General features: G+C 46.2%; 1 protein-coding gene across 1 annotated transcript in view; it reads right to left on the bottom strand.

The window, feature by feature from the left end:
- Positions 1-858: 858 nt before the first annotated feature.
- Positions 859-14010, bottom strand: part of LOC106611283 (cysteine-rich protein 2) — a 30542-nt gene continuing 17390 nt past the window's right edge. Inside the window, exons 2-8 of the mRNA XM_014211329.2 lie at positions 11735-11829; positions 6594-6651; positions 6167-6298; positions 3838-3906; positions 3466-3560; positions 3002-3059; positions 859-2669 (exon numbers count right to left, since the gene is read on the bottom strand). Of these exons, the coding sequence (XP_014066804.1) occupies positions 2602-2669; positions 3002-3059; positions 3466-3560; positions 3838-3906; positions 6167-6298; positions 6594-6651; positions 11735-11829 (575 nt within the window). The 3' untranslated portion in view covers positions 859-2601. The remainder of the gene's footprint in view (positions 2670-3001; positions 3060-3465; positions 3561-3837; positions 3907-6166; positions 6299-6593; positions 6652-11734; positions 11830-14010) is intronic.

The raw sequence follows: 14010 nt of genomic DNA on the forward strand, positions 1-14010 counted from the left end.
GGCCTGCGTTGGAGGGATGAGTGTGTGTGTGTGTGTATCTGTGTGTGTGTATCTGTGTGCGTCTGTGTGTATCTGTGTGTGTCTGTGTGTATCTGTGTGTGTCTGTGTGTATTGTGACAACCACCCAACAAACAGCCCACAAGGCATTGATAATGGTGTGTATTATAAATAAAGAGGCAGGGTTGGCCTTGTAGTGAATAGAGTTAGGATGGGTTGAGCTCAGCTCAGACAACAGGGTGGGGTCGGCCCAAGGTCATTATTATGACTGTGAGCTACAAGGTCTGTTGTATAGACTGCATAATTTACACCAGTCATCTACGGCTCTGGGTTACATGATACAGGCAAGCAAACAGCTATTAACAAGTTATCATGTTAATACTGATAACCGTTTTGCATAAGTACCCATTTTGAGTGTTTACTGTGTGTTCATAAGCCTTTATAGCCTTTAAGTATTTGACTCAGAACCTAGTAGTTTAAAACACATGCCAGATTATGTGAACAGTAGAAGGAGAACCAATCCCATGACATGTGTTTATTGTAAGAGGACTGTAGAGAAAACCACATGGGTTTTATGAGGTCAGCCTGGGACAAACCACAGCCATGCACACACACACACACACACACACACACACATATATATACACACACACACACACACACACACATATATATATACACATACATACATACATATATATATACATATACACATATATATATATATACATACATACACACACACACACACACACACACACACACACACACACACACACACACACACACACACACACACACATAATGTAAATATGTATATAGAATGGCTCACACACAGGTCAAACCACAGGAGATCAGATCAAAAGTATAGATAGAAATTTTAATTAGTGGGTTCAAAAGACGGAAGCAACAGGACTGAAGAAGTGTAGCCATTTTCTTCACAAACAGCGAGTCCTGAAGTGTTTTAAAGCCTTACTACACAAAACAGATAACTGATCATCATAATCAATAACAGTCATATTATATATATAATACTAAGGCACATTCTAACAGAATGCTTTGTCTGCAGTGTCTGCCAGTTACTCTGTGTGTGTCCAAAATCAGACCCTATTCCCTGTAGTTGAATCCTTTTGACCAGGCCACTATATAGGGAACAAGGTGCTATTTCAGACAGACAAAGGTTCTATAGGCTACTTCCAACTATAATACTTCATCTCATAGTAATGTCAGTGAGGAATACATCAGGGTTCCTCAGTACACTAACATTTTGACCATATAGAATTGTACAGCTTTTGGATGGTCTATATTCTACAAGTTTATGTTTCGTCACTGTACAGCTTACGTTGCCTCATCTTCTTTCCTTAATTTGTCCCATAGGTGTAGCTGTAGTACAATGCAATTTCCTTATGCAATTTTACTGGTATATTCTTATTCTTAACCAATCAATAAATACATCCTGTGTCAATCAAACCAATTGAAAAGGATTCCATGCCTGAACTCTATACAGTACTGTACATACACAATTTACCCTGCCAAACCAGTAACAGGACCCTCAGAACAGCCTGGGTCCAGATGTGTTTGTTCTGTATTGCAAACTCCTATGGTATCCATTGGAAAAACAGAATCTGGAACCAGGCTACCCTCAAAAACCCACCACCCTAAAATAACATATCTGTCTGAAACCTAAACCCCACAGACGTTTTAATATCATCCATTTGATCAGGAATGGAGTTGGATGGCCAAAACAGTATAAATCATTCCTGCTGTTAAGATGAATGGTTGAAGTAGTGCTCCTGTCCTGATCAGCATCATCTGCACCTGCAGCCAGACTACTCCCTCTCTCCCAGGTGAGATAGATCCCTACCTGTAATCGTAACTTTGTATATTTTTATTGTTGGCCTGTCAGCATGTTACCGTGACAATCCAGCACCTTCCTTTAAAACACCATGTATCACTACTCTGAGGAAAGACTAAAATGTGTTATGTTTACAGAAAGGGATTATTTTAAACTTTTCACCTGGTCTCTAAACTCCCCCTCAACGGATCTATGCTGAACTGTCTCGTAAAGGGTACTTTAAGAGAAATACAATTAAAATATGTTTTATGGCAGTTCTTAAAGTACAATTTTATGTGGGGTTGTAATACGTATATATCAACGCTCGTAAATATACATAAACATGACATAAACTGATCATGAACTCATAAAAGTGAAGAATGGACTTCTTGGCCCTTATGCTTTAGTGGGGAGAGAGAATGGCATTCACATACATTAATGTGGTGCTTTTGTTTTTACTATGGACCCACTCAGGGTTAAATTGATTTCAATAAATATATATCTTTTTTAATTACGTGTAAATAAAATGTCATTTAGAAGGTTGCTGTGCTAGGAGGCTGAGGTGGGCATAGCCAGGTGGTACAGGGTTCAGGGGTTGAAGGGGAGGAAATAGAGGCTAGTGGCAGGGTCTCAGGTCTCTGGGCTGCTTATAGAATGAGCTATAGAGGCGAGTCTAGTGATAATAACACTGTGTTGGATTGTGGTCGTAGTATTGGAGAGGTCAGGTTGGTCTCGGAGGCTGGGGACTGGATGGGGCAGACAGCAGCAGCTCAGGGTTGGGCCTCTGTGCTGACATCCTTCTCGTAGATGTAGCTGCCTACACCACCAGTGTTCACCCCTGGAGAGACAAGAACACATTTTACATTTCAGTCATTTAGCAGGCGATCTTATTCAGAGCGACTTACAGTAGTGAGTGCATACATTTTCAGACGTCTAGGCAGGATCACATGCGGAAAATGTATTGCAGTATAACAAATCATTTATTTTCAGTTGGTGGTTTTGAAACAGTCTGAGTAAGTTGCATCACCTTTGTGTCGGAAGAGCAATATGAGCGGGTTCTTTAAAAAGCAATTCTACACTGCATAGACTACTGTTACAGTACAGCTAATACATAGGTCAGACAACAGCACTACCTGGTGGTTGAATAAAGAAGCCAAGCGACGCGCCTACCTTTTGGTCCAAAGAGACAAGCATAGCATGGCTTGTGGCAGTATGGCTGGCCATCATGCTGAAAAACAAATATTAAACATACACATGAAAATGTAATCATACCATGTATTCATTGAGAATATCCATATTAGAACACATTTATCGGGGCGGCAGGTAGCCTAGTGGTTAGAGGGTTGGACTAGTAACCGAAAGGTTGAAGATTAAATCCTATTTAGGTGCATTCAAGAAGACCAGCCTTAACAAGGTGTTGTGTAGATTCCCTGATATTAATAATGACTAGTTATTTAGGAGTTATTTGTAGATCAGTGATTCTGTGCAGTCAGGGCCATGTTCAGGCCAACTCCTTTGAACACTGTGATTGTCTTTGAATAGCTGGCCCCTTCCTGTGTAAACACCCCTTTCACCCCATCCTCATCCCTTCTTTCTCCATCACCTCCCATCCTATCCATCCCTCTCTCTCCTACCTCTGCATGGCTGCCGGCGGCCAGGGTCTTGCTGCACCTCTCACAACGGAGACAGGGCCGATGCCAGTCCTTCCCCAGGGACGTCACCTTCTCAGCTGTCACACACACACACACACACACACACACACACACACACACACACACACACACACACACACACACACACACACACACACACACACACACACACCTTAGAAATGAGATGCATTCATCTCAGGGTTGCTTCAGCAGGTGCCTCGGATATGTTTCAAACTTAATTCAAAGGAATGACAGACAGGAGCACACGATACCATGGCAACTGCACAACAGATAATTCTCACCCTGGTAGTGTGTGATAGGTACTTCATATTATGTAATATAATGGCTACTTACCAAAGTAGACCTTCTTGTTACACCTGGGACACAGGTTGGCCTCACCAGAGAAGGTAGTGATGCTGGAAGCTGTACACACACACACACCCACACACACACACACACACAGTAGTATGGCCTATGGCCTGCAACGATGCAAAAACCCAGTGTGAACAGCTAAATAAACTACCCTGTGACCGTCCCTGGAGTGAGCCTGGTGTTAGCCTTTCCCCTGGACTGAGCCTGGTGTTAGCCTTTCCCCTGAACTGAGCCTGGAGTGAGCCTGGTGTTAGCCTTTCCCCTGAACTGAGCCTGGTGTTAGCCTTTCCCCTGGACTGAGCCTGGTGTTAGCCTTTCCCCTGAACTGAGCCTGGTGTTAGCCTTTCCCCTGGACTGAGCCTGGTGTTAGCTTTTCCCCTGGACTGAGCCTGGTGTTAGCCTTTCCCCTGGACTGAGCCTGGTGTTAGCCTTTCCCCTGGACTGAGCCTGGTGTTAGCCTTTCCCCTGGACTGAGCCTGGTGTTAGCCTTTCCCCTGGACTGAGCCTGGTGTTGAACTTTCCCCTGGACTGAGCCTGGTGTTAGCCTTTCCCCTGGACTGAGCCTGGAGTGAGCCTGGTGTTAGCCTTTCCCCTGGACTGAGCCTGGTGTTAGCCTTTCCCCTGGACTGAGCCTGGTGTTAGCCTTTCCCCTGGACTGAGCCTGGAGTGAGCCTGGTGTTAGCCTTTCCCCTGGACTGAGCCTGGTGTTAGCCTTTCCCCTGGACTGAGCCTGGTGTTAACCTTTCCCCTGGACTGAGCCTGGTGTTAGCCTGGTGTTAGCCTTTCCCCTGGACTGAGCCTGGTGTTAGCCTGGTGTTAGCCTTTCCCCTGGAGTGAGCCTGGTGTTAGCCTTTCCCCTGGAGTGAGCCTGGTGTTAGCCTGGTGTTAGCCTTTCCCCTGGACTGAGCCTGGTGTTAGCCTTTCCCCTGGACTGAGCCTGGTGTTAGCCTTTCCCCTGGACTGAGCCTGGTGTTAGCCTGGTGTTAGCCTTTCCCCTGGAGTGAGCCTGGTGTTAGCCTGGTGTTAGCATTTCCCCTGGAGTGAGCCTGGTGTTAGCCTGGTTTTAGCCTGGTTTTAGCCTTTCCCCTGGAGTGAGCCTGGTGTTAGCCTGGTGTCTGCCTGGTGTTAGCCTTTCCACTGGAGTGAGCCTGGTGTTAGTCTGTTGTTAGCCTGATCTTTGCCTGGTGTTAGCCTGATCTTAGCCTGGTTTTAGCCTTTCCCCTTGGCGTGAGTCTGACCTGTATAGTAGGGCTCTAATCACAGGATGACAACAAGGATCTGCTACTCCTTTAGGATAAAGGTGTTAGCATGTTATGTGCCAGCCTGTATAGTAGGGTCTCTATAGAAGGGCCTCTATAGAAGGGCCTGTATAGAAGGGCCTGTATTTGAAGGACCTGTATAGAAGGACCTGTATAGAAGGGCCTGTATAGTAGGGCCTGTATAGAAGGGCCTGTATAGTAGGGCCTGTATAGAAGGGCTTGTATAGTAGGGCCTGTATAGTAGGGCCTGTATAGTAGGGCCTCTATAGAAGGGCCTCTATAGAAGGGCCTGTATAGAAGGGCCTGTATAGTAGGGCCTGTATAGAAGGGCCTGTATAGAAGGGCCTGTATAGAAGGGCCTGTATAGAAGGGCCTGTATAGAAGGGCCTGTATAGAAGGGCCTGTATAGTAGGGCCTGTATAGAAGGGCCTGTATAGAATGGCCTGTATAGAAGGGCCTGTATAGAAGGGCCTGTATAGAAGGGCCTGTATAGTAGGGCCTGTATAGTAGGGCCTGTATAGAAGGGCCTGTATAGTAGGGCCTGTATAGAAGGGCCTGTATAGTAGGGCCTGTATAGAAGGGCCTGTATAGAAGGGCCTGTATAGTAGGGCCTGTATAGAAGGGCCTGTATAGTAGGGCCTGTATAGAAGGGCCTGTATAGAAGGGCCTGTATAGAAGGGCCTGTATAGTAGGGCCTGTATAGAAGGGCCTGTATAGTAGGGCCTGTATAGAAGGGCCTGTATAGTAGGGCCTGTATAGAAGGGCCTGTATAGTAGGGCCTGTATAGAAGGGCCTGTATAGTAGGGCCTGTATAGAAGGGCCTGTATAGAAGGGCCTGTATAGAAGGGCCTGTATAGTAGGGCCTGTATAGAAGGGCCTGTATAGTAGGGCTTGAGTCAGCAGGAAGACAACACAGAGTCTGCTAATCCTTTTTAACAAAGTCAGCTCCTTCGGCAGCTACTTCCACTATTTCACATCTTTTCCCACGTCAACACTTACACACGTGGACACATGTAAACATGCGCGAAAGAACGCGCACACGTAGCATGTACCTTTGACAGGAGCCCTGGGTGCCAACGCTGCCTTCTCCTCAGGTTTGGGGGGGGCGTCCACGTCAGTCGGAGTCGGGTTATTGTTGAGGGGGGCTTCATACACATAGGACCCTGCTCCACCGATGTTTACACCTACAGAGGTCATAGGTTATATATATATATATATATATATATATATATATATATATATATATATATATATACACACACACACACACACACACCATAAGATACATATTATTTCATATAACATATTAGAAACATTTAACAATCATAACATATGGCTGTGGTTCAGCCCATCTGCTTACTACACAACAGTGTGTTTCTAAACAGTACAATCAAACTGGAGGTTATCAGGAAGTCAGTTTGAAGATCTTCAGATCGTTTTAACCACTGGGCTTTGGACAGACATACAAGTGTACTGCACCTTTTGGTCCGAAGAGGGCAGCATAGCATGGTTTGTGGCAGAAGGGCTTCCCATCGTGCTGTGTAAAGGGAATAAAGAAGAGGAGAATGACAGACAGGGAGTAAATAACAAGTCTAAAACACAAGACTAACAACCATATCTTGGCAATATCCCTTTTCTAGCCAGACTCATGCATTTTTGGGAAAAAAATGGTTATTGGATTGTGTGTGTGTGTGTGTGTGTGTGTGTGTGTGTGTGTGTGTGTGTGTGTGTGTGTGTGTGTGTGTGGGAGAGAGAGAGGCTGAGACAGAAAAACACCACAGCCTCCTGAGAAAGAGAGTCTGATAAATCAACAGTACTGGTCTGCTGGTTACAATGACGTTTGGACATATGGTGTAGATGCAACACACAGACATGGTAGAATGGAAAGTGGGGATCAAACCAAACGCCTCACATCCGGGTCCTGTTCAGGAGAATGGTTTTGGTTGGAGGATTACGGATTAGTGGTCATGTAATAGTTGTCAGTGGTCAAAGCCAGCCAGCCAGCCAGCCAGTAGGAGGATCATCAGGGTCTAGACCAGAGAGCAGACATCCAGTCCAGTCCTAATTCATCTTTCCTCCACTCCTCCATTTCTCACCTCGCCGCTTTCGCAAAATGGATTGGAGGAGGTTCGAGGGGAGGGAGGGACCTTGGATACTCTCCTCCAATACAGTTGAGGAGGAGGTGAGGAGATAGGATGTAAGTGGCATCTCCTCACAGGAGATATGCGATTTACTGGGCCTGGAAGTGGCATCTTTTCACAGGAGATACGCGATTTACTGGGCCTGGAAGTGGTATCTCTTCACAGGAGATACGCGATTTACTGGGCCTGGAAGTGGTATCTCTTCACAGGAGATATGCGATTTACTGGGCCTGGAAGTGGTATCTCTTCACAGGAGATACGCGATTTACTGGGCCTGGAAGTGGTATCTCTTCACAGGAGATACGCGATTTACTGGGCCTGGAAGTGGCATCTCTTCACAGGAGATACGCGATTTACTGGGCCTGGAAGTGGTATCTCTTCACAGGAAATACGCGATTTACTGGGCCTGGAAGTGGTATCTCTTCACAGGAGATACGCGATTTACTGGGCCTGGAAGTGGCATCTCCTCACAGGAGATATGCGATTTACTGTGCCTGGAAGTGGCATCTCTTCACAGGAGATACGCGATTTACTGGGCCTGGAAGTGGCATCTCTTCACAGGAGATACGCGATTTACTGGGCCTGGAAGTGGTATCTCTTCACAGGAAATACGCGATTTACTGGGCCTGGAAGTGGCATCTCTTCACAGGAGATACGCGATTTACTGGGCCTGGAAGTGGTATCTCTTCACAGGAGATACGCGATTTACTGGGCCTGGAAGTGGCATCTCCTCACAGGAGATATGCGATTTACTGGGCCTGGAAGTGGCATCTCCTCACAGGAGATATGCGATTTACTGGGCCTGGAAGTGGCATCTGCTCACAGGCGATACGCGATTTACTGGGCCTGGAAGTGGTATCTCTTCACAGGAGATACGTGATTTACTGGGCCTGGAAGTGGCATCTCCTCACAGGAGATACGTGATTTACTGGACCTGGAAGTGGCATCTCTTCACAGGAGATTCATGATTTACTGGGCCTGGAAGTGGTATCTCTTCACAGGAGATACGTGATTTACTGGGCCTGGAAGTGGCATCTCCTCACAGGAGATACGTGATTTACTGGGCCTGGAAGTGGTATCTCTTCACAGGAGATTCATGATTTACTGGGCCTGGAAGTGGTATCTCTTCACAGGAGATATGTGATTTACTGGGCCTGGAAGTGGCATCTCCTCACAGGAGATACGTGATTTACTGGGCCTGGAAGTGGCATCTCTTCACAGGAGATTCATGATTTACTGGGCCTGGAAGTGGTATCTCTTCACAGCATATATCACACTGGCTACAGTCCTTGTTGTCTAATAGCGTTATAGTACACCAATAACCCCTCATCTATGAACCCGCCCTTCAGTTTCCATGACAATAGGCTACAGGCTTTTCAGACCACGGCCAGGTTATCACCATGTCAATGCAGTCTAGGGCTGCAGGGCGGACTAGAGGACATTTAACATGTAATCACTGTGTGTGTGGAATCTGCTGTCTGTTCATGGAGAGGACAGACTAGAGGACATGTAACATATAGAGAGATTAAACCTTCCCTGTAGCTCAGTTGGTAGAGCATGGTAGAGCATGGTGTTTGCAATGCCAGGGTTGTGGGTTCGATTCCCACGGGGGGCCAGCAGAGAAAAAAAAAGAAAAAAATTGTATGAAATGTATGCATTCACTACTGTAAATTGCTCTGGATAAGAGCGTCTGCTAAATGACTAAAATGTAAATGTAATTAAACAACCCAACCCAGGCCAGGTCTGGCAGCACCCACTACTAGCCTGGTCACAGATACTAGCCTGGTCACAGATACTAGCCTGGTCACAGATACTAGCCTGGTCACAGATGTGTTTGTGCTGTATTGGAGTTGGTTATAGCCTGGTCCCAGATGTTTTTGTGCTGTACAGGAGTTGGTTATAGCCTGGTCACAGATGTGTTTGTGCTGTATTGGAGTTGGTTATAGCCTGGTCCCAGATGTGTTTGTGCTGTACTGGAGTTGGTTATAGCCTGGTCACAGATGTGTTTGTGCTGTATTGCAGTTGGTTATAGCCTGGTCCCAGATGTGTTTGTGCTGTATTGGAGTTGGTTATAGCCTGGTCCCAGATGTGTTTGTGCTGTATTGGAGTTGGTTATAGCCTGGTCCCAGATGTGTTTGTGCTGTATTGGAGTTGGTTATAGCCTAGTTACAAATGTGTTTGTGCTGTATTGCAGTTGGTTATAGCCTGGTCCCAGATGTGTTTGTGCTGTATTGGAGTTGGTTATAGCCTGGTCCCAGATATGTTTGTGCTGTATTGGAGTTGGTTATAGCCTGGTCCCAGATGTGTTTGTGCTGTATTGGAGTTGGTTATAGCCTGGTCCCAGATGTGTTTGTGCTGTATTGCAGTTGGTTATAGCCTGGTCCCAGATGTGTTTGTGCTGTATTGCAGTTGGTTATAGCCTGGTTGCAGATGTGTTTGTGCTGTATTGCAGTTGGTTATAGCCTGGTCCCAGATGTGTTTGTGCTGTACAGGAGTTGGTTATAGCCTAGTCCCAGATGTGTTTGTGCTGTATTGGAGTTGGTTATAGCCTGGTTGCAGATGTGTTTGTGCTGTATTGGAGTTGGTTATAGCCTAGTCACAGATGTGTTTGTGCTGTACAGTAGTTGGTTATACAGCACAAACTGGTCTGGGACCAGGCTAATCTACTACTGGGGTCTGGAGGGAAATTGTGGCGAGGACGGAGAGAGGACATTTAACATGTATGATGTAATCCTTTATAGAGAGGAAATAACCCAGGACAGGTCAACATCTAGTATCTAGTGATGACTGAGGTCTGGTCTGGGGGGAAATTTAGTTTGTGTCGTAAAAAAGATGCAGAATTCCCATCCTTCATTTCTTCCTGTTCTGTTCTGATCCAGGCCCAGGGACAGCGCTGTTTCACACAGGAGGAGATGTCCACTATTCCTGACCTGATCCAGGGACAGCGCTGTTTCACACAGGAGGAGATGTCCACTATTCCTGACCTGATCCAGGGACAGCGCTGTTTCACACAGGAGGAGATGTCCACTATTCCTGACCTGATCCAGGGACAGCGCTGTTTCACACAGGAGGAGATGTCCACTATTCCTGTTCTGTTCTGATCCAGGGACAGCGCTGTTTCACACAGGAGGAGATGTCCACTATTCCTGACCTGATCCAGGGACAGCGCTGTTTCACACAGGAGGAGATGTCCACTATTCCTGTTCTGTTCTGATCCAGGGACAGTGCTGTTTCACACAGGAGGAGATGTCCACTATTCCTGTTCTGTTCTGATCCAGGGACAGCGCTGTTTCACACAGGAGGAGATGTCCACTATTCCTGACCTGATCCAGGGACAGCGCTGTTTCACACAGGAGGAGATGTCCACTATTCCTGACCTGATCCAGGGACAGTGCTGTTTCACACAGGAGGAGATGTCCACTATTCCTGACCTGATCCAGGGACAGTGCTGTTTCACACAGGAGGAGATGTCCACTATTCCTGTTCTGTTCTGATCCAGGGACAGCGCTGTTTCACACAGGAGGAGATGTCCACTATTCCTGACCTGATCCAGGGACAGCGCTGTTTCACACAGGAGGAGATGTCCACTATTCCTGTTCTGTTCTGATCCAGGGACAGTGCTGTTTCACACAGGAGGACATGTCCACTATAACACTTAGACATGGTGAAAATAGAAGGTCATGAAAAAGCCTGTTCTGATCCAGGAAGCAGTGCAGTTTCACAGTCACGTACAGTAACAGCATGTGTGGAGGAGATATACAGTATATTCACTATAACACACAGACATGGTGGAGATAGAAGCTAGAATGGCTGTCTAACGGAGTAAAATAGAACCCTTTTACAATATGTTATACTGGTATTTCTATGTGCTGACTTGCTAGGTCCTAAAGTAACCTTCAGCAAGGTGTGTGTGTGTGTGTGTGTGTGTGTGTGTGTGTGTCAAATAGTCAATACAAAACTGAGGCCTGCATTGGGGGGCTCCCGAGTGGTGCAGCGGTCTAAGGCACTGCATCTCAGTGCTAGAGGCGTCAACAAAGACACCCTGGTTCGAATCTAGGCTGTATCATAACCAGCCATGATTGGGAATCCAATAGGGCGGCACACAACTGGCCCAGCGTCATCCGGGTTTGGCCGGTGTACGCCGTCATTGTAAATAAGAATCTGTTCTTAACTGACTTGCCTAGTTAAATAAAACATGGGATTTTACCATTAAGCTATACCAGGTGGATCTTCAGATGTTGCATCTTAAAGTTTGTAATTTCCACTTTGAAATTGCAGACTTGATTTTCCATTCCGAAATATGTATCAACCCCTACAAAATGTTCATGAATTATAATCCACATAATAATTCACATTTCCTGTTGCTGCCGGATTATTTTCCTGCTGTAACAAACTGGCTCAAATTAAGATTCTACGTCTGTATACTGATCCTATGTGTGTGAGCCTTCAGACCCACAGAAGTCATTGTTCATCACTCACCTCAGCATGTCCTCCTGCGTTCAGGGTTTTGTTACAGCGGCCACACTTCAGACAGAATTTATGCCAGTCCTTCCCCAGTGATGACACCTTCTCAGCTAGAGAGAGAGAAAGAAAGGAAAGAGAGAGGAGAAACAGAGAGATAGGGAAAGGGGGGGGGGAAGAAGATTGTTAGAGAAAGCATTTTAATAAAGCAGCATGTCCCAATCAATCAATCAGATTCCAAACTCTCCACCATGGCCAAGACCAAAGAGCTCTCCAAGGATGTCAGGGACAAGATTGTAGACCTACACAAAGCTGGAATTGGCTACAAGACCATCGCCAAGCAGCTTGGTGAGAAGGTGACAACAGTTGGTGCGATTATTCGCAAATGGAAGAAACACAAAAGAACTGTCAATCTCCCTCGGCCTGGGGCTCCATGCAAGATCTCACCTCATGGGGTTGCAATGATCATGAGAACGGTGAGGAATCAGCCCAGAACTACACGGGAGGATCTTGTCAATGATCTCAAGGCAGCTGGGACCATAGTTACCAAGAAAACAATTGGTAACACATTACGCCGTGAAGGACTGAAATCCTGCAGCGCCCGCAAGGTCCCCTTGCTCAAGAAAGCACATATACATGCCCGTCTGAAGTTTGCCAATGAACATCTGAATGATTCAGAGGACAACTGGGTGAAAGTGTTGTGGTCAGATGAGACCAAAATGGAGCTCTTTGGCATCAACTCAACTCGCCGTGTTTGGAGGAGGAGGAATGCTGCCTATGACCCCAAGAACACCATCCCCACCGTCAAACATGGAGGTGGAAACATTATGCTTTGGGGGTGTTTTTCTGCTAAGGGGACAGGACAACTTCACCACATCAAAGGGACGATGTACCATCAAATCTTGGGTGAGAACCGCCTTCCCTCAGCCAGGGCATTGAAAATGGGTCGTGGATGGGTATTCCAGCATGACAATGACCCAAAACACACGGCCAAGGCAACAAAGGAGTGGCTCAAGAAGAAGCACATTAAGGTCCTGGAGTGGCCTAGCCAGTCTCCAGACCTTAATCCCATAGAAAATCTGTGGAGGGAGCTGAAGGTTCGAGTTGCCAAACGTCAGCCTCGAAACCTTAATGACTTGGAGAAGATCTGCAAAGAGGAGTGGGACAAAATCCCTCCTGAGATGTGTGCAAACCTGGTGGCCAACTACAAGAAACGTCTGACCTCTGTGATTGCCAACCAACAAGGGTTTTGCCACCAAGTACTAAGTCATGTTTTGCAGAGGGGTCAAATACTTATTTCCCTCATTAAAATGCAAATCAATTTATAACATTTTTGACATGCATTCTTCTGGATTTTTTTGTTGTTATTCTGTCTCTCACTGTTCAAATAAACCTACCATTAAAATTATAGACTGATCATTTCTTTGTCAGTGGGCAAACGTACAAAATCAGCAGGGGATCAAATACTTTTTTCCATCACTGTATATACCTCTGTATAACCCATTGTGACTGTAGTCTTCTTAAGGTCTTTATATACCTCTGTATAACCCATTGTGACTGTAGTCTTCTTAAGGTCTTTATATACCTCTGTATAACCCATTGTAACTGTAGTCTTCTTAAGGTCTTTATATACCTCAGTATAACCCATTGTAACTGTAGTCTTCTTAAGGTCTTTATATACCTCTGTATAACCCATTGTAACTGTAGTCTTCTTAAGGTTTTATATACCTCTGTATAACCCATTGTAACTGTCACTCCTCTACAGTAAATTACACTAGAGGGAGAATGGAGTTCCTCAGTGCTTTACACTGTAGTTGGTTTAATGATTTTCCGTATGTTCCACTGATTCCTATTTGGTAGTCTAATAGGCAATTAGAGAAGTGGGTATTATGATTCTGAGTGTGCTTGAAGTGCACCAAATACGATGCTGCTGTGAGGTCATCAGGAAGAGTATGGCTGGACAGCAGGGTCTCAACAGCAGCTAACCCAAATCCCTTATATCCCTCTCCCCACATCCCCCTTCTCCTCCTCCCTCTCTCCAACCCCAACCCCGTTTCCATCCCCTCTTACCACCAGTCTCTCTTCCAGATCAGTCCAGACACTTCACCAGACAAGAGCTGTCCTAATTATACCCCGTCCGTCCTTCCCTCCTCCTCTCTCTCCCTCCCTCCTGCCTTCTCTCTCTCCCTCCCTCCCCCCTCTCTCTCTCCCTCATCCTCCCCGCCTCCTCCTCCCCCCCTCCCTCCCTCCATCCTCCTTCCTTCTCTCCCTCCCTCCCTCCCTCCCTCCCTCCC

Source organism: Salmo salar, chromosome ssa09, assembly GCF_905237065.1.
Source record: "Salmo salar chromosome ssa09, Ssal_v3.1, whole genome shotgun sequence".
Lineage (NCBI taxonomy): Eukaryota > Metazoa > Chordata > Actinopteri > Salmoniformes > Salmonidae > Salmo > Salmo salar.